At 44.4% G+C, this 21479-nt stretch overlaps 1 protein-coding gene across 2 annotated transcripts; it reads right to left on the reverse strand.

Moving 5' to 3' along the window:
- Positions 1-11266: 11266 nt before the first annotated feature.
- LOC138771646 (lysosomal protective protein-like) lies at positions 11267-20969 on the reverse strand. Of its 2 annotated transcripts, none has more exons than XM_069951504.1 (15): positions 20869-20969; positions 20037-20200; positions 19287-19398; positions 19152-19202; positions 18966-19052; positions 18645-18800; positions 16806-16897; positions 16288-16372; positions 16080-16171; positions 15803-15875; positions 14826-14974; positions 13242-13317; positions 12617-12706; positions 11928-12029; positions 11267-11808 (listed from the first exon to the last, which is right to left on the reverse strand). In XM_069951504.1, exons 2-15 carry the CDS (start codon positions 20198-20200, stop codon positions 11725-11727), a joined length of 1413 nt encoding a protein of 470 aa, XP_069807605.1. In that variant the 5' UTR covers positions 20869-20969; the 3' UTR covers positions 11267-11724. The 2 variants fall into 2 exon arrangements, with proteins under 2 accessions (XP_069807605.1, XP_069807606.1); XM_069951505.1 differs by lacking the exon at positions 20869-20969 and adding an exon at positions 20797-20818.
- Positions 20970-21479: the final 510 nt, after the last annotated feature.

The following is a 21479-nucleotide window of genomic DNA, read 5'->3' on the forward strand; positions in this document are numbered from 1 at the left end:
ACCCATTCTGTGCTGGCTACAGACTCCTGGAATTGAAAATTACAGGTAGGACAAATTTTAATCTATACTCCTCCTGAGCTAAGATGGACCATTTTCCCTAGTATATAGGTTAGTATATATAATTAGTATATAAGTTTACAAAGTTTGCTGTTTTTTCTACTCCTGTATTTTAGAATTATTATTTTTTTCTGTTAAGGAGACCTGGATAATACTTTGTAGTACCTGCTATATGGTTAGAATGTTTTCTTTTTGTTTTAATAAGAACACATGGTACTTATACCTGTTAGGATACTCCTGACGCATGTCCTCTATACACGCTTATCTTCTCTGGTCAACTTTTTTACACTAATGTTATGCTCCAAGTGGTACTGATAGAGAGAACATTGCATTTATATATCAGAGTAGGAGTAGGCCTCCTGAGCACCTCAGTCCGAATATGACTCCTTGAGTCCGATGCCGTGTCGGGAGCCCCCCTCGGGACACTCCGGTCTCTGCTGCAGGCCGGAATACCCCCTCCCAGCATGCAGGGGCCGGGAGGAATCCCTCTGCTTGGTGGGACTCACATTGGAGGGGAGAATCCCTCCCCTCTCCTGCAGTGGATGGCATGGGTGTGTTGGGACCTGGTGCAGCTGGCTCTTCTGGGAGAAGATCTGAGCCAGCTCAGCGTGGTGGAGCAGTTGGATGGAGTAACAGCCAGGATGCGGGGTCGCAGCCAGCGGCCTCTCTGTGGGTGACGGTGAGCGAGCAGGGATCCCCTGGCTCCGCCTCCAGTAGTCATGGTCGGGCTTCAGATGAGCGGCACTCCTCTCCTGAGGCCAAGGGGGGCAGGGCCACACCAGGACGGAGCGACGCAACGCCAGTGCAGAAGACCTATGTCCGGACAGCAACAGGAGAGCAGCAGCAGGCTGCCGAAGCGGAGACAGCGGGGTCCTCTGTACCCGCGCAGCTAGGTGAGACACCATTACCTACTGATTCTTCTATTGCGGCGTTTGGGGGGGTGTTGGGAGGGGGAGGTTTAATGGGGGGAAGCTCTGGGCGGGCTGTCGGCCATTTTCATTGGGTTGAGGGATTTGTGTGCAGGCCTGGGTTCTAGAGGGGTCCAGGAATGCCGTGCTTGGGGGTCAGGCTTTGGTGGGGGGCCAGGCGTCTGGCGGGCCTACAGCTTTGCTGGGGCACAAGGGGCGTCACTTGTCTCGGCAGCGGGGGGCCCTGGTGGAGGGGTTTCTGTGCAGACACAGGAGTATGCTTTTAGGGGCTACTGGGGGCTTATGGGAAATATGTTATTGCCGCTTAAGAAGTTTAACCTGGAATAGGGTAAGCCATCTGAGAAGAGGAAGAAAGACAAGAAAGAGAAGAGGTATCTTCACCAATTAGCTGCAAGCCTTTTCTATCCTGGCGAGTGTGATAGGGGAGAAGGCTCTGGAGAACTGCTCCAGGCTTTTCTGTTATCAGGAGGGGAAGTGTACAGAGTTTACATGGGCCAGGCGGGGCTCCGTTATGACAAGCAATTTCGTAAGCGAAAGGCCTTGCGGCCCAACGGATATTAGTTTGAGGTTGAGGGTCACGGCGCCGCTCCATTCGGGGTCAGGGTTGCAGTCCTTTCCAGGGTCCACCAGATGTTCCAGTCAGCCTGGGCATTCGGCGGCAGTCCAGCGCAGGCTGTGTTTCCACTTCAATGAGAAACCTGTAAATATGGAGCTAAGTGCAAGTTCTAGCATGAGTTTGCCTTCTGCTGGGGGTATCCACGGGGCAGCGCAGTGTTTTAGAAAAAACAGAGTGGTAGAGATGCGGCTGGAAAATGGGGGTGACGCTGGTGAAACAGGCAGAGATGCGGGTGTTTCTAAGCAGATACCCGGATTGGGCATGAGTTTTGTTGGAGGACGTTTTTTGCCTAAGGGCCCTATTCCACCAAACGATTATCGTTTGCATATCATTAACGATTAACGATCTCAAACGACCACTATTGCGAAAGACCTGAAAACGTTCACTCATTTCCATTGAACGATAATCGTTACTTATGATCGTAATTGCGATCGTTTTTTCTTCGCTATTTATTCGCTATTGCATTCGTATCTATTGCGAACGACCGAACGATGTCTTATTCAACGCGAACGATTTGCGAACAAGCAACGATAAAAATAGGTCCAGGTCTTTTAAAGCGATCAACGATTTCTCGTTCGGTCGTTAATTGTTAACTGCATTTCAACCGAACGATTATCGTTTAGATTCGAACGATTTAACGATAATCTGAACGATAATCGTCCAGTGGAATAGGGCCCTAAGGATAAGTTGATCTGATCTGAGGGTGGCAGTGTGCTGGGCTCGGCTTTTATGGAAGTTGCCTTTGAGGGAGCTTCAGTCTCTTCTGGGCAAGCTGAACTTCGCGTGTCTGATCATGCCCATCGGGCGGGAATTACTTCACCACACCACTATGTGCGGTTGCGGTCAGAGCTGAGAGATGATCTGGGCATTTGGCATTCATTTTTGTCGTTGTACAATGGGCGATCGTTACTCATGGATTTGGTGGTCAAGTCACCTAATTTTGAACTATTTACAGATGCGGCAGGGGTCGGCAGTTTTGGGTTGGAGGTTTGTGGCCTGGGGCATGGCAGGAGGGCAGGTTCATTCGGAATTTGCCATTGCTCAAACTGTTCCCCATCGTGGTTGTGTTGACTGTTTGACATTTGGAGCTAGAGTGGGGGAAGGGATGTTTTGGAGGCGAGATGGAGTGCACTTGAATGCCGTGGGAACGGATCTGTGGATGTTGTCCCTTCGGGATGGGATAGAGGTAGCTTTGAGGGTGTGGCAGGACGCCAATGCCTGAGGTGTCAGGCTTTGCCGTCGGTGGTGGTCCTCGAGGTTGGAGTCAGTGAAATGGAATGGTTGTGGTGGGAGGAAGCCTTACAGTGGTTCTAGACTCCCTTGGACAATAATTATCGGGCCGGATGGCAGTAGTTTGCCACGGGGTCATACGTGGGGTATGGCCTCCACTAGGGGCTGTTGAGAGTTAGTCACACAGGTGTTTAACTGGTGCTCTTCGGCTAGAGGCAAATCCTGTGTGGGTTAAGAGAATGGACTGGAGTTAGCTGACCGGGGTTTTTTGGGCTTCGAGGCCTGCCCCCTCAGTTATATCTGGTGGATTATTGGGGTAAAATGTTATATTTGTTATATATTGGTTATATAATGTGATAACTGGATGTTTATTTGTTAATAAACGGCTGCTGTGGCCATTAAATTCCAAAAGGTGGTGTCGGTGTCCTGGTCATGTAAAATCCAAACGGAACAAGAAACAGCTATCAAATATTACACAGCTAAGTGAGAATAATGGCTCTGGGGTGACATCCATTGCATGCAATGGGGGAGCTGTATTAATACGGTCTTAAAATTAGACAGTATAAAACTACAGGCAGAAGGATCACATTTATCACCATGGTGCATGCTGTGTGATTTGGAGCATCTGGCTAGATACGGTACACATTCTTCTATATGCCACCTCTTGGCTGGTATGCGTTACACCATTGTTTGGCGCCAAAATAATAGCACGTTAACAAATCTGGAGTCTATTACGACTCCTCTTAGCTATGCCTGTATCATAGACATTTGTAACCCATCATGTCTCGAATACATAATCTGACAGATGGCATATATACCATTTCTTTTGCCATGATTTCATCCAGGCCTATGGCGTAATTTGCAGAGAAAATATCCCCCCCAATGGCTCTATGATCTGGGAGGGATTATGGACATGTTTCAGTTATGATGCTTTCTGTTCTGTTTTACCTCGTTTGTAACTTTGCACTGAAAAAAAAAAAGTTTGATTTATTGTTCTAATCTGAATTTAAGTTTTTTCATAGTTTTAAACAATTCTAGAGATGATCTAATATTGCCTTTTGTGAAATCTTAAACATTATTACAGTCATTGGTACCATAAAAAAAAAAAATATTACACAACCCATTTCCAACTTTATACATATACCATGGGGATGCAGATTTATACAAAAATTGTAGAGGAGAGTAATAAAAAGTCTATCTAAAAAGATGGGAATTATTACCCCTAGAGTGCACAATACACAATATACAACTCTCGTTGTTCAATTATTGTGCCAAATAATAAAGCTTTGATTGTTAAATTATTGTTCTTGGCCAGACTGATGATTTCGAGAACTTGGATCGATAAAAAGCCTCTATCACTCAAAGGTTGGAATTCCCGAATACTGAAATTATACAACTCCAAGAAAAGCAATGGGGATAAAATTTACGATGCAATCTGGGCTAAGTGGGTTGGAATCATTTGGATATCTTGTGATCCCAAGGGAGGATGTTTTTTTTTTCCATTGCTCTCTCCCAGTAAGGGGGGGGGGGGGGGGCGTAGTATTATTATGCAATGTATCTTATATTTTTCAGAATGCATTTGTAAAAATGTTTTAAAAAATGAAAATAGCTTGCTCAAGGTTCGCTCATCACTACTGATAACTAAGCATTACTCTTAAATGTTGCGGCATTTTAGGAAAAACAGTTTGAAACAAAGACATAGAGAACCATAGAGAAACAATGTACATTCTACTCCCGCTTACATCGATCCACTCTAGCATAGATTATTTATTTATTTTTGATGGTTTAAGTGGAAGACTTTCGGACAGTAAGGCCCTATTCACACGTCCGCAATTCTGTTTGCAATTGCGCATTTGCAATTATGGACGGAAAACAGGGTCAATGTATTTTAATGGCCCCATTCACACATCCTTAGTTTTGTACAGGGCTGTGATCCATGCCGCAAAAAAAAAAAGGAAAGGCTCCAGTGCGGACTGAAATTCTTCCATAGACACACCAAACCGCAAATAGTGGCTAATTTATTATGAAGCAGTTTTTTTATTTTTGCGGATCAGCAAAAAATACGGATGGAATTTGGGGAGGGATTAGGGATAAAAGCGACTCTGACCCCCCCCCCCCACCTTCGGATAGCCGCTTTTAATCCACCCCTCCGTCCCTCTTCCCCACCCTCTTCATCATGCCACAGGAATGCCACTGGAACATTTTCTCCATGCTGAACATTGCACAGCTGCTTAACGATCCAGCCCATGTGCTGGGCTGCCACAGCTGACGAATAGGAGACAATGTGCCTGGGGCATTCCTAATTATGAGGAGGGTGGGGAGGAGGCACAGAGAGGTTGTGCCAGCCTAATGTATACACAATCTAGGCCACTCCTGTAGGGCACGGGGCTGCCAGTTTAAAAGTTGTTTTTTAGCACAATAACTGCATCACCGGCCGAACGGACCCCAGGACAGATCTTGGATCAACCCCTATTTTTTAACCAGCTGCTTAACCCCTTCCCTCCGCAGGACGTACCGGCACTTCCTGCGGGGGGGGGGGAGATTCAGAGAGGGGCCGCGCCGATCCCGGACGATCGGCAGTTAATGTCTTCTGTGCCCCTCTCCCTGGTTTCTAGTGGCCGGATCTCCCCCCAGCGATGCGATCGGGGGGAGATCCGGTGTACTGAGCCGGTTGGGGCTCTGATCCCGGCTCTGCAATCCATTTAGATGGTCTGCTGCAGACCATTATAATAGAGCACCGATCTGATGGATCGGTGCTCTATTATATACACAGCATTAATCTCAATGGGAGATCAGTGCTGTGTATATAGAAGTCCCCCAGGGGGCTTCTAATTACTGTTAATGGGAAAAAAAGTGTTTTTAATAAGTAAAAAAAACCCTCCCCTAATGAAGGTTTAAATCACCACCCTTTTCTCATTTTATAAATAAAAATAAATAAACAAATATATTTGACATTTGCCGCGTGTGTAATCTGAAATTATCACATTCCTGATCTTGCACTGTAAACAGCATAAGCGCAAAAAAAAAACCTAAGTGCAAAATTGCGGAATTTTGGTCGCATCAAATACAGAAAAATTGTGATAAAAAGCGATCAAAAAGACCAAAGGAAAAAAGCGTTATAAGCATGGGAATAGAGCAATTTTAAAGAACATTTAGTTTTTTAAAAAAGTTTAGATTTTTTACAAGCCATGAAATAAAATTAAAGTTCGTAACAAGTTGAGGAACATGCGTAACAAGTCAATTTTACCATATAGCGCATGGCGTAAACACAAAACCACCCCAAATAAAGAATATTGCGTTTTATTTTCAATTTCACTGTGCATATAATTTTTTTCTGGTTTCGCAATATATTATATGCAAAAGTCTCCCAGTGCAAAGTACAATTAGTTGTACCAAAAATAAGGGCTCATGTGGGTCTGTAGGTGAAAAAATGCAAGTGCTATGGACTTTTAAACCCAAGGAGGAAAAAAACGAAAACGCAAAAAAATAAATATGCCCAGGAGGGAAGGGGTTAAGTGGTACACAGAGCGGGAATAATCAACATGGAATGCAAAACATGAAAATCTTACAGACTCCTGATCTTACTTGGCGTACCTCACCAAGAATTACCCATTGTCCCACACTTGGCAACTTTTTACAACCACATCCTTAACCCCTTAACGACAAAGGGCGTAAATTTACACCCTATTGCTGGTAAGGGGGTTTAGAACGTGGCAACGCGGAGACCCAGCTCTAAACCGCCACGATCCCGGGTGCCGTATGTAGCCCGGGACCGCGGCTATTAGCGGGCACGGTCCGATCGCCGTGCCCGCTAATGAGGTAATCAGATGCAGCTGTCAAAGTTGACAGCTGCATCCGATTACCGTATGCAGCCGTTCCCTGGTGTCTAGTGGCGGAGATCGCATGGTAAACGGCGTAAGCGCCAAAAAAATACCAAAGTGCAAAATTGCGCATTTTTGGTCGCATCAAATCCAGAAAAAAATGTAATAAAAAGCGATCAAAAAGTCGCATATGCGCAATCAAGGTACTGATAGAAAGTAAACATCATGGCGCAAAACATGACACCTGACACCAGGGCCGGCGTCAGCACCTGGCATACTCGGGCAAGTGCCGGGGCCCACGGCCGCCCAAGGGGCCCCCGACACTTGCCCAAGCAGTGAGACAGACGCCCGCTGCATCACCGACCCCCGGGGGAGGGCTAGAGGGGCTGGGGAAGGACCTGTGGTGACGTCATAAGGGGCGGGACTGAGAACGGGAGAGGCTGCATATGGATGAAGGACCTGTGGTGACGTCATAAGGGGGCGGGGCTGAGAACGGGAGAGGCTGCATATGGATGAAGGACCTGTGGTGACGTCATAAGGGGGCGGGGCTGAGAACGGGAGAGGCTGCATATGGATGAAGGACCTGTGATCATTGTCATGTGACATGAGGAGGCGGGGCTCACTAATACCTTCCCTCTGGTATGCTGTGAGTTTTAGTCCTCTTATACCTCCTCCTGTAATGGCCTCTGATCTCCCATAATAACAGGCTGTCCATGCTGGGAGTTGTAGTCCTCTTATATCTCCTTCTGTAATGGCCTCTGATCTCCCATAATAACAGGCTGTCCATGCTGGGAGTTGTAGTCCTATTATATCTCCTCCTGTAATGTCCTCTGATATCCCATAATAACAGGCTGGACATGCTGGGAGTTGTAGTTCCCCCTGGTATACCTCATGTAATGTCTCTTATTGTAACTCCATTCTAGCCTGCTCTATGGTGAAGAAGCTAGAATACAGACTCCAGGGGGACGACCTCCTTCTAGCAACTCCATTCTAGTCCATTATAGCATGGATGCGATCTCACCAGCAGGCGCAGAGCGATGATGTCATCACGCCTGCTGGTGGATCCACAAGGCGCACACAAGGGAGAAGAGGACCCGTCCCCCGCCCGGATTAGTGAGTATGATTTATTTTTTTATTTTCTTGTGCTGAGGGAGATCAGGGGGCATTTCTATGGGGCAGAGCAGGGGGCATTACTATGGGGACAGAGCAGGGGGCATTACTATGGGGCAGAGCAGGGGGCATTACTATGGGGACAGAGGGCATTATTACTATATGGAGGGCACAGCATGGAGACATTATTACTATATGGGGGGCACAGCACGGGACCCACAAACCTCCTTACTGCACATGACACCAAACAGTGGAGTTACTACTGTATAGGAGCCTATGGGTGGGAAAAAGGGAAGGAAGTTGCTGGAAAAGTGCGGAGCCTAACATGTTTGTCTGACAGGTCCCGAAGAGATGAATTGTAGCTGGAAGAAATCATCATGGAGGTCTGGGCCAGATGGAGAGGAAACAGAGAGCGATCGCCTCAGATCAAAGAGGACGTCACCTGTGAGTTACTGGATTACGTTTTTCGATATTTTGTCAAACTTTATTTGGTAGGTGTGCCCCGAGGTGTGCTATACAAAGGGGCCCGCTGAGGCTCTCTCGCCCAAGGGCCCACAAAAACCTGGAGCCGGCCCTGCCTGACACAGCCCCATAGACCAAAGGATAAAAGCGCTATAAGCCTGGGAATGGAGCAATTTTAAGGAACATATGTTTGTTAACAATGGTTTGAATTTTTTACAGGCCATCAGATAAAAGAAAAGTTATACATGTTACATATCGTTTTAATCATAACGACTTCAGTTTTACCCCAGGACGAATGGCGTAAAAACAAATACCCCCCAAATAAACAAAATGCCTTTTTTTTCTAATTTCACCACACATTTATTTTTTTCCTGGTTTCGCAGTGTACTTTATGAAAAAATTCAGCCTGTCATTGCAAAGTACAATTAGTGGCTCAAAAAATAAGGGCTCATGTGGGTTTCTAGGTGGAAAAATGTAAGTGCTATGACCTTTTATGCACAAGGAGGGAAAAACGAAAACGCAAAAATCTAAATTGGCTCAGTCCTTAAGGGATTAAAGAAGGTACCTTACCTGTTGTCCGGCGTCCTTAGCAATGACACCCCTGAGGAAGCCGAACAACTGGTGGAACACTTAGGATGATCTATCCCCAAACACATTTTCTTGCTACATGTGGTAGGATCTGGTTATTTTGTGTGTTTGACTACACGTCTCACACATATAGCATTATAAAAGTAAAAAAAAGTTTAAAAATATAAAAACCACCCATAATAAAAGTGCAAATCATTCCCATTTTTCAAATAAAAACAAAGCCTACTAACCCAAATAAAAAAATGAACATATCTGATATCGCTGCATGCGGCATTGTCTGGTCTATTAAATATGTTAATAATCCCACGTGGTAAATGACGTAAAATTAAATACTACAAAATTGATGATTTTTCATTGCATCATATATTAGAAAAACATAAAAAAAAAAAATCAAAAAGCTTTCTGTGTCACACAGGGAGATAACTAGTCTTAAAAAGCACTTTTGGGTAGTTGTAGATTAATGCTAATACTCCAGCTGGGTACTCCAATAATACAACTGTAAGATAGTATTGAACTGTGTATACTAACTATATAGCAGTACACTGTACTACTATCAGTATACCTTATAATACTGGTATATTGAAGGTAAAAAAAAATTTTATTTTTGTGTAGTCGCCTGCCTATTAAAACTAATCCCTGCTCCAGCAGCTTTCCCGCTCAACTAACAGAACACAAGTGATTCAAGCAACAAGTTACTCGTTAAAGTGTCACTGTCGTGATTTTTTTATTTTTTTTGCAAAAATCAATAGTCCAGGCGACTTTAAGAAACTTTGTAATTGGGTTTATTAGGCCAATATGCCATTATCTGCATTTAAAAAAGACTTTTCCCAGGTCCCCCCCCCTTCCCTCCTCTCTCTCATCCACTGCTCATTATCAGGAAATCTCAACTCATTTACATCAGCCAAGCCCTGTGTAACCTATGGAGGGTGGAGGAGGGAGATTAGTCAACAGCAGAGAGCAGAGAACAAACTGGGAGTTGTGTGAAAGCTAGTATTCAGAGGTCAGTGCTGACTTCAGAGGAGATAGCCCGGTGATGTAGCTGTAAATTAACTCTTCGATGTCCTGTTTTGGTATCATCTCCCTCCACCCCATAAAGAACTATAAAGACAGGCGGACAAGCGCCAAACTGCTTTTTCATGATAAAAATGCATTCTTTGGCTAATAAACCCAATTACAAAGTTTCTTAAAAATCGCCTGGACTGTTGATTTCTGCAAAAAAATGTAAACAATTAAGAGTATCGAGTACATTTGAACAGCCCAATGCTCAAGTGAATAATATACATCTCTAGTAACAACCCACCTATATACTCTACTACTGCACTTTTTAATATTTTGAGAGATGGCCGGGAATCAACTTTTGCGGACATGGGGAAATACCACGACCATTAGTACCAGAAAAGAACTGCATGAGACCTTCCAAATCACTGACCGGTACCTCAAACAAAAACACACACTTCTTGGAACAACTGTGATAAACTTGTTCAATATGTAGATTTTCTTTTTTTAGTGCTTATGTTTGAATTATATGCAGTCACATTGTGTTATTACAGATCTACCTTTATGAATATGTTATCTACAGATACTTTGTGAAATTGATTTAGCCATAGGAGATATTGATGAATTTTTGGACTGTAATATGCAACTATACACCATGTAATTTTTGTGGAAAAAAAAAAAGTGTATTGGGAGAGACCCGTCAACCAAGCCAAGCCTAGAAACTTTCCTTGCGCCACACTAGAGTCTTCCCTTTAAAGGGAATGTGTCAGCTAAATTTCCTTTTACCGATTAAAGTCAGATACTAAAAACTTGGTTTTATACTAATCTGTTTCTATTTTCTGACCTTAATTTTTATTTCACCATTTGAAACATTGTTATGGAGGCTGCCATATTGCCTGGGCTGTTTTTAACAGCATTTAGCAACATGCTTTACAGCAAGACTCATGGACATAGACGACAAAACACAGACTGTCCCCTTGAGATGAATGTAAAACATCATTGAGGGCGCTCTGATCTTCAAAAAAAAAAAAAAAAAAAAAGTAATTCCACAGGAAGCTACTATTGTCTTGTATTGATGCTATCTACACTGTAATGCTGTACAGATCACTTTACAGCAGCCTCCTCTTATCACTACAAACAGAACAGGAAGTCTCAGCTTAGTTTTAGCCCCAGTGATAAGAATGAAAACTAATTTAAAATAGACAGAAAAATAGAAAATTTGAAAAAAAAAAAAGTCAAAATTTCTATTAAAAAAATGTTTAACATAATATGATTTAAACAATAAGCAATAAACTATTTCTGATGACACATTCCCTTTAAGGACACACATATATGGAGTCATCAGGGATAAATGGACAACTACATATTACACTAGCTATGGGCAAAATTGGTATTCTGATACAACTGAAAAGTGAATGACCCAACCAATCCGGAGAGATTAACACCGAGACCCAATATAGAATTAAGACATCTTTCTTTTATTGAAGTTAGCAACATCCTAAGAACATTTGCAGAAAAAAAAAATTAAAGTGCAAAAACAGACATTGTGCGACATACAGCGGTAACATGGCGTCACATAAAACCCATGCTATCTCACTGAGGACTGTTAGGCCACAGATCTGATAAACCCGTTCTCGGCTTTTAACTATTTACACAGTAAATCAGCTTCTAGAGTAATAATTGTGAATAATTTCAGTGCTAAAAACCACCCTGAGACAATGACCCGTTCATAGGAGACACACAGGAGCATTTACGGTAAGAGCAACACAAGGGTTTGGTCAAGGAATCGGGAGACGGCAGCAGTAAGGGATCTTTGTGGTATAGAAGATTTCAGGATAAGTGCTTCTAGATCTTGAAGGCTGTGATCTGTAGCTCCCTATAAATAATGTGCCAGCCGTGTGGCAGTCATAGGGATTTAGAATGGCTCATTGTTAATAAAGCGGCTAAACACGACAAAGGCCGAGCCGGGCTTGTCTGTCGGCACCATATGACCGGCTCCCTGAAACAAGAGAAGAGACTGTTAGCGCTACAAGGCTGATGGGTACATATAAATCACAGACTTTAGAAGCCAGGTGCACTGGCATCCTGAAGAAGACTGTACCCTAAGGTTTACTATACCTTAAAGGTGAGGAAAGTCAAGTTGGAAAATTCCTTCACAAATCCTCCAATCTGTTGCTGGCCTCCATCGGTATAAAGCCACGGCCGGCGCTGTACCTGCAGCTAAACATCAGAAAGGATCGGTCAGAAGAACTATTAGGGACTGGACCGGACAGGTTACCTTTAAGGCAAATGTCCACCGGTAAAGACAAAACTCCAACTGCTAAACAGATTTATCAAGACATTAAAAGAGACTGTCAGCAGGTTTATGGTGTCCTATCTCAGGGTAGCATAAAGTAGTGACAAAGAAGCTGAACAGAATGATGGATCGCTTACATTGTTCTGTGCAGCTGATCCAGAGATCTCCTCTGAAAAACATGAGAAGCGGAAAACTCCACCCACCAGCTGCCAATTATTGGCAGTTATCTATCCATGCCATGTATAGGCAGTCACCTGCCAATCAGCAGCTGGAGGGCAGGGGGAGGGATGTGGCAAGAATCCTATTCTCCTGCATATTAGGAGAACGGATGAACAGAATGATGTAAGTAATACACCAATCTGTTCAGCATTTCTGTCTTAGTTTAGTTTATGCTGCCCTCATTTAAGGCAACATGGAGGTATGGATTAAATCTAAAAACAAAATAAAGTAAAAAATTACATTCTAGACTAAGACGCATGGGGGGAGAGACAGGAGCCATGACTGTACTTACCTTCTGCTGCAGAGAATCCACAAACCACTCATCACCCAGGAAGTTGCAGGCCATGTCTACATCTCCATTATACACCAGGATATGGTATTTCTATAAGGAAAAAAAAAAAAAAAAAAAAAAAAAAAAAAAAAAAAAGACGAATTTGTGTCAGGGAAACAGAGGAAGGATCGGACCCATCATTTTTTTTTCAATTCCAAATCTTAAAGGAGACCTGTCACCCCCCACGCCGGTGACAGGCTCCCGACCCCCAGATAGATCCCCTTATACTTACCTCATGTCGCTGAGTCCCGCTGCCGAAGACGGTCCCGGGACGGAGATATCCCGGTGAGAAGCCGGCGCGTGCGCTGTGGGGAGAGGTCTGGCGTCCATAGAGAATGAATTGGAGCCGTGTGCGTGCAGCAGAGATCAGTCCGGCTCTATTCATTCTCTATGGACGCTGGACTCCTCTCCACAGCGCGCGCGCCGGCTTCTCGCCGGGATATCTCCATCCCGGGACCGGCTCCGGCTCAGCGACATGAGGTAAGTATAAGGGGATCTATCTGGGGGTCAGGAGCCTGTCACCCCGGCGCGGGGGGTGACAGGTCCTCTTTAAGATACAATAAGCCTCCAGATCCACTTCTCTTACCAGAGTGCTGAGCAGCTTCAAGTAATGGTCCTTCATGTTCTCATATACACGTCCATAGGTCCGGTAGACATCAAAACTGCAGGAATAAGAGAAATAAGGTTCTCGGGTGCACCACAAGAAAATCAGGCAGAAGTATGTTCCCACCAATGGGCCGGATTTCAATTAAAACGGATCCCATTGATTTACAATGACCATAGAAGATAGGATACATATCTTGTGTGCACAATAACTGCATTGACTGACCATGCAGCACATTACATTAATCAGTTTGGGCATAGCATGGAGCATGTGCTTTCTGACCTCAAAAAGTGTACAAAATTGTATCATGCCATTTAGTTATGTATTCATGTGCCACTGGACACAATGACACCATATTTAGCATCCATTCACATATTTTCCCTTTTCAAATGTATACAAATGACCAGAAAAGGGACATTTTTAAAGACTTTATTGAAGAAAAAAAAAAAAAAAAAAGAAAGAAATATTCCTGTTTTCACATGTGCTGACACCTAGTGGCCAAAAAGGCTGCAGTTAAAGTGAATGTCATTACATGTATGGTGGACTCCCAACTCTCCCCTGACAGATGTGTGGAGAGAGAGAAGGATGGAGTGAGCTGGCTTTCAACATGTCACATCTTTTTGTTCTCAGAAGAGACAAGCCGCTGCCAGATGCATCTGGTGATGTCACTACCAGTGTCAAGTTCCTGTTTCCCTTGACTGTTCTGCTTCCTGCCTTATATTTCTCAAAAGATGTATTGGAGAACACATTCATGTGTGCTAAAGCGCTTCCTCTCTGCTCCAAACTCAGTCACCCCAATTGGAAGGGGCAGGACTCTTTTTGTTGCCTATAAAGTGCAGCATTGGCCATTATTGGCCAATAATGGAAATGCTGACATGTGTGCCTTCTGTATACCAATTTTTTAAACATTGCAAAGACATACATAGGACTTAAAGTGTAACCATCATTTAAAATACTTTTGAAGAAACCAATCGTACAAGCGATTTTCAAAAACTCATCATCAGGCAAACCAGTCTTCATCACAGAGGAGCAAAGTGAAGACAGGTTATACGGTTTGCCGAGTCCATTATAACCTATGGAGGTCAAGAGGGATGAGTGACCAGAAGAGGAGACAAACAGCCCTGCAGTGAAGGGGGGTTAAAAAAACAAACAAAAAAAAAAAAAAGCTTTTTGAGTACAGGAGGAAACTCTTGCTTAATAAAACCCATTACAGAGTTTCCTAAAATCACTTGTACCACTGACACTTATTGATTTCTGCAAAGTGACATTTAAATGACAGCTAAACGTTAAAAATTGCAGATTAAGTGCAGCAAATGATAGATTGCAGGGGGGGGGGGGGTGGCTGGGCACACGCACACTGGGTGTGTCTGTTATGTCTGTTTTAAAGGGGTTTATCCAGCGCTACAAAAACATGGTCACTTTCCCCCCTCTCGTCTCCAGATTAAAACTCCGTTCCAATGAAGTAAATGGAGCTTAGCTGCAAACCAAACCTGATCTGGAGACGGGAGGGGGAAAAGTGGCCATGTTTTTTTAAGCGCTGGATAACCCCTTTAATGGAGTCCTTACCTGCACACTTCCCATTTGTTGACCTCATCGGACACATGCAGGGCCTTCCTCACAAAGGGGTCATTCAGGAAGGTGCTGGAAGCCGTACTGTTCACACATGGTGGGTCCAGCTTAACAGGCTTATCCATACCGGATACCAGGACCAGCTTCTGCACAAAACAAAGAAGAACGCGGTAAGAGACAGCATACAGGAAGGTCATTAGAAATGCTCTGTGTCACCTAACTTATATGGGGGCGGGGGGCTAATTGTTTCCAATGCATCACAGAACTGAAACCATAGGGCCCCATTACAATCTTACATAGGAAATATCTGCAATCAACGACAGCTTATAAGGACAAAACATTATATATGTATATAAGGGAGAAAGAACTACAAACAATGGGATCCAGCTTTCCTAGACTTCTCAATGAATATGCAGCAGTGTGAATTAGAGGGTGCATTCATGCATAAAGAAGCAGATGTAATATTCAGTTATCTAGGAAATCTAAGTGATGTTATCCAGATTCTATGTAGCCATCTGAGAAATGGACCATGATGTGCCTTAAAGGGTTTCTCTAGCACCACTTGTCTGCAGTTTGAGTGGCATTTTACAACTCAGTCCCACTAAAGGGAATGGAGCTTCCAGCGCAACAAAAACATGGCCGCTTTCTTTCAGAGACAACACTACTCTTGTCTCCAGTACAGGTGCGGTTTGCAATTAACCTCCATTCACTTCAATGGAACTGAGAAGCAAAACCCCGCCCAAGCTGGAGACAAGAGTGGTGCTGTCTGTGGAAGAAAGAGGCCATGTTTTTGTAGCGCTGGATAACCCCTTTAACTGCAAACCGCACCTGAACTGGAGACAAGAGTCGTGTTGTCTCTGGAAGAAAGTGGCCATGTTTTTCTATTGCTAGAGAATCCCTTTAATAGAATCTTTAACAACTTAATGGAAGACGACTTTTATGGTCTTCGTAGTGTACAAATAGGATGCACTTACTTTCTCAAAGTGTACATGCATTTTTGGTGAAATATATCCAGGGAAATAGACGGCTATGTGATCTCCTCTATCCCTGGAAAACAAAAGCAACACATACTAAATAAATAGGCATGGTATGAGGACAGTCCTGTAGGGTCTAGTTTGGGGAGGGGGATACAACAGTGGCAGCAGCTAACCTCTCTGCAGTACACATGCATGCTCAGCTCATCTGAGCGTGCATGTTCACCAGTTAGCTGGGAGAGTCTATAAATGTAGATTTCAGTGATAAAAAGGATACCTGACTTCTCCTGGGGCTCCTCCGGCGCAGTTCTCGTACAGATTATAGATGTTCAGTCCGGTGCTGTATATATCATGCATGGCCTCCTGTACCTGCATATACACATCAGGGGTTAAAAAGAACAAAGCTGCAATCTACAAGTATTAATCTAACAACACTTCCTCTTTACAGGCTCGGCCTTTATACCAAGACGGAAGCGGACACTTACCCGCAGGGAGCACTCAGTGTCCGGGTTGTCATGGAACTGACAAGTTCCGTCTTTACAGCAGAATTTTTGCAGTTCTGTCCAAAGGCTACGAGAGACGAAGAGGAGGAAACTATGAGAAACCAATACTTACATTGTCCAAGACGTTAGATTATTGTCCATAGACTAATTACTATGGGTGCTGCCAGGCTGTCCAGTATATGTACATGGACTGGACAGGTTATGCTTTCCCCCCAACAACAGAGATGACTGAGACGCCCATCTCTCCTTGTCCTATTACAGAGAGTGCTGATAACGGCCAATGGAACCATCTGGATGTTGTAGCCATGACTGATTAATAGCCATAGGGGGTTAATACGATCAAGTATTCTGCAGCCACTGCAAAGTGCCATTCTGCGTGCAGACGGGGGCTTGATGGATCCTTCCCCAAAGAAATGGCCACTGCTCCCTCCATAGAAATGGAGCGATGTAACCACCAACACACAGCCGTACATCATAGGAAGAAGCGTAATGATACTTACTGACTGCCCAGGATCCCATGGTAATAGGCAAAGAACACCAGGGAGTTGTCATTGATCTCATAGCTGCTCAGTCCATTGCCAACAGCAATTCCCTAAAAATCAGGTTAAAAAATAAAAAGAAGATCGATCAGAGCTCATAATTCTGACCGGCCAATTTTATGTACTTCTGTCTCATGTAACTCTACAAAAAAAATCTATTCTTCCCTTTTTACAAATAGCCTGAAGTGTATGACATCACAGGAGTTCCCCTGCCGGGAGAGGCACAACCCACTGAGGTTTATGGAAAAGTAACTCCAGACTGGCGCTCCCAAGTTTGGCATAGGGCAGGGGTAGGGAACCTTGGCTCTCGAGCGGTTACAAAACTACAACTCCCATCATGCCTGGACAGCCAAAGCTAAAGCTTTGGCTGTCCAGGCATGATGGGAGTTGTAGTTTTGCAACAGCGGGAGGGCCAAAGGCTCCCTACCCCTGGCTTAGATAGACAAAGTCCATGCTGGGCAGCTGGGTTGCTGAACATTGTATGGCTGCCTTGGCAACCCGACCACATCTTTCCATGGAAGGAAACTGATGGTACATTTTAACCCCTTAAGGTCAAAGCCAATTTTCGTTTTGGCGATTTTGCCTTTTCCACTTTTGTTTAAAAGGCCATGCCACTTGCATTTTTTTTCCACCTAGAGACCCACACAGGCCCTTATTTTTTGTGACACCAATTGTACTTGGCAACGACGGTTTATTTTCCCATAAAATATGCATCGAAACCGGAAAAGAAAAAATTTGCGCTGTCAAATTAAGAAAAAAAACAAAACAAACAAAAAAAAACACAATTTGTTTTCATTTCAGTAAGTTTCGTATTTACGCTGTAGTAAAACTGACGTGTTATCGATGTTCCTCACATCAGTATGATTACAACGATATGCAAACTGTATAACTTATTTTATATGACCGATTTTAAAGAATGAAAACTTTAAAAAAAACTACAGTAAAGGTGTTTAAAATCGCTCCATTCCCAGGCTTATAACGCTTTTATTTTTTGGTCTATAGGGCTGTGTGCGGTGTCATTTTTTGCACCATATCTGTACTTTCTATTGGTACCTTGTTTATATGCAACTTTTTGATCGCTTTTTATAAAAAAATTTCTGGATTTGATGTGACCAAAAATGGGCAACTTTGCACTTTGGAATTTTTTTTGCGCTTACGCTGTTTACCAAGGGAGAACAGGAATGTGATAATTTAATAGTTTGGGCGATTACGCATGCGGCGATACCAAACATTTATTTATAAAATGGGAAAAGGGGGGGTGATTTGGACTTTTATTAGGGGAAGGGATTCTATGTACACAGCAATGATCTGTGATACATTGCTCTGGCCTGCTGCAGACCAGAGCAATGTATTGCAGAGCCGGGATCAGTGTCAGTGCAACGCTGAAGTCTGGCCCAGGCAGAAGAAAGGATCTCCCCCCGATCCGTTTCATGAGACACCAGGAAGGTGTGGAGTACAGCATTTAAATGCAGCTGTCAGGTTTGACAGCTGCATTTAGTTGCTGTATAAGCCAATGCGGCAACGGGACCCCTGTCGGCTAATTGAGGCGCTCCCCGGCTGCAGATACCAGATGCCTGGACTCTGTGTATAGGTACATACACACATACATATATACCATAGTACGGCCAATGTCTAAAAGTACTCAGTGTGAACCCTGGCATACAACTCAAGCTGCACACATTACACTAAGGCCAAGCAGCACGGCTGTACATTGCAACCACTGCAAAAATACCACATCCTGTTCTATTGTACCAGATCCACTCAGTGAATGATTCACAATCTACACAAGATACAACTTACTTTAAGATTAATACTGTCATCTTGGGAGACCTCCACCGCCAGCGATGGGACGTACACCCCTCCATAGCTCTCTCCTGTGATGAAGAGGGGGTTTTTACTATATTCTGGGAAGAGTCTGTAAAATTCCTTCAAGGCCAAATAGTTATTGTGGGCAACCTGTGAAACAGAGAACACAGATATTCATTGCAGTCTGGGGTCACAAGATCAGCAGATCAACTAGATTATAAGTCGCAGATACAGGAAGGAATTGAAAGTTATACAGTATATATTGGTATAAAAGTAGTAATGCGAGTGTCCTGAAGGTGCGGTGGGTTTGCCTACCTCTGTATCATTGGTCTTATAGTTCTTGTCATCTGCATAGGAGAAGCCCACACCAGCCGGAGCCTCGAGGTACAGGACATTTGCAATCTGATCAAGAGAGAAAATAAATAAGATAGATCTATTTATCGAGCTCAAAAACGAGAAGGAGAGCGTGAATAATACGGACAGCTGACATTTCATATGTACCTTATTCCAGGAGTAGTCGTTGTATTCCAGAGTTGCTCCATCCGGTTGGATCTGCAATGAAGCCAAAGAAAGGTCATGAGGTTTATAGGATGAAAGAATTTCCTCATATGCAGACGTCATTGGTCAGTGACTTACAAGGAAGGGGCCGTGTTCTGTCAGCAACCCATCCAGGGAGCTGCAGCCGGGACCACCATTCAGCCACAGGACCAGGGGGCTAGAGCTGGGATTCTTCTGTGCTTCTACAAACCTGGGGATACATAATGTACAAAGATGATAGCGGGCTATGGAATAGGTGTCAAACTGTGGCTCTCCACTGCTGCAGAACTACAATGCCCATCATGTCTGGAGAGTCAAAGCGGAGATCCACAACCTTTGCAAAACTACAACTTACAACTCTCATTATGATGGATGTTACCAAGTTTACCAACATTTGGAGCATTAGAAGTTGGGGATCACAGCCCTATGGGATTTCTAATGACAGCACTAACCTACAAAGAGTAAATGAAGCAGTGTCAGAGCGTGCACTCGGCTGCTCCTATGATCAGTAGAGATCCCATCACCGGTCAGCCAGTTGTCACATAAGCTATGTCTATTAAAGGGGTTATCCAGTGCTACAAAAACATGGCCACTTTCCCCCTACTGTTGTCTCCAATTCAGGTGCGGTTTGCAATTAAGCTCCATTTACTTCAATGGAACTGAGTCCCAAACCCCACCCAATCTGGAGACAAGAGAGGGGGAAAGTGGCCATGTTTTTGTAGCACTGGATAACCCCTTTCAGTTCACTTGAAGGAAGTGGCTGCAGTAACCCAGCTTGGCCACTACACACTGTACGGCGCTGTCTGCTTCCAGCTCAGTTCGCTTGTATATTGAGGCCTGTACACTTACCAGTAGTGGAGATGCTTCCCTCCAGGCACATTCAAGTATCCAGAGAATTGGCGGAAGGCTGGCTGCTTTTTAAGTCCGGGTAGATAAGTGATCTCATCGGAGGAAGGGGCGGCATCTACTAAGAGAGCTCCCAGGAGCACAGAGCAGACCAGGAACAGATGCATCTAGGAGGAGAGGGACAGTCATGTGATCAATACCTTCCACAAGGAGATTTCTGGTGCCTGAATAACATGGAGATGCTACGCCTCATGGACACCCATGGCAGCTTATCCCGGAACATCTTATCAGTACATTATATCTTATGTACCTGAAGACATCAGAGCCGCCCGCTCATCTGCATAAAGCAACACTCCCTCAGCCGCGTCATATCCAGGACTATTATTTATACAGGTCACAGGGCGGCTCATGGAGATGATGATACTGAGGTGGTAAGAGAAGCCTGTGGGACACGAATGTACCCTTCATAGTGATGATCTGATACCACTTCAGGTAATGCCGTCCCCGGGAAGCTCCCTGATTGGCCGCTACACACTACACATAGAGGGCGGTCAGGGTCCTGATAAACCATGTTATTCTATAGCCACCAATCTCACAATAATACATGTGACAGCAGGGATACACAGTACTGCAGGGTCTGCTGGTAGTTGTAGTTCCCCAGGAAGCACAGACTGGTCACTCATATACACCTCCCTACAGCTCAGCTGTATAGGAGCATATGGGGTCAGGTGGCTGATAACAGAGAACAACAGAGTGAATGCACCTGCGCAGTAAGTGAGAAATCCCCCGGGATCCTAATACAGGGACAAGCCGGGCACAGAGCGGCTCCTCTCACCTTCCTCCCTCACTGCTTCCTCGTTCTCCTGTTTCCCCGGACTTCTCCCACTTCCTAGTATTCATATGATTCGTGTCATGTGATATAAGCGCGTGGCCGGAGGTCACGTGTCTCAGCGCGCGGCCGCCGAACTACAACTCCCGGGATGCTTTGCGGAGACGTCACCTGATCGACTCCCTTTTCTCGGTGATAGCGCGCATTGTTTATAGCAGACAGTGCACACGTATGCGGCTTTATCAGTCAGTCTTATCTGTCTTTCACCAATATAGACCCAGATGGGAGCGGTATGTATAATATATGAGAGGGGCACATGGGAGCAGTATATATGAGGGAGGGGCACATGGGAGCAGTATATATGAGGGAGGGGCACATGGGAGCAGTATATATGAGGGAGGGGCACATGGGAGCAGTATATATGAGGGAGGGGCACATGGGAGCAGTATATATTGTCCTAACTGTAAGGCCCTTATGATGAGGTGAAGTTATAGAGAACATTGTAATAAAAACTCTCACAGTGATAAGCCACACCCCCTCAATAAGCCACACCCCTTCAGTAAGCCACACCTCTCATTGTCAGATCCAACATGCACCTGAAATTTATATATTTTTTT

This window comes from Dendropsophus ebraccatus, chromosome 14, assembly GCF_027789765.1.
Source record: "Dendropsophus ebraccatus isolate aDenEbr1 chromosome 14, aDenEbr1.pat, whole genome shotgun sequence".
NCBI lineage: Eukaryota > Metazoa > Chordata > Amphibia > Anura > Hylidae > Dendropsophus > Dendropsophus ebraccatus.

Bases quoted from the DNA above. Each gene is read 5' to 3' on its own strand.
- LOC138771646 (XM_069951504.1), bottom strand. From the start codon at position 20,200: ATGCATCTGTTCCTGGTCTGCTCTGTGCTCCTGGGAGCTCTCTTAGTA. The intron at 16,373-16,805 runs GTAAGTATCATT...CGTCTCTCGTAG, and splicing joins CATGGGATCCTGGGCAGTCA to CCTTTGGACAGAACTGCAAA. The intron at 15,876-16,079 runs GTATCCTTTTTA...TTTGTTTTCCAG, and splicing joins GGAGCCCCAGGAGAAGTCAG to GGATAGAGGAGATCACATAG.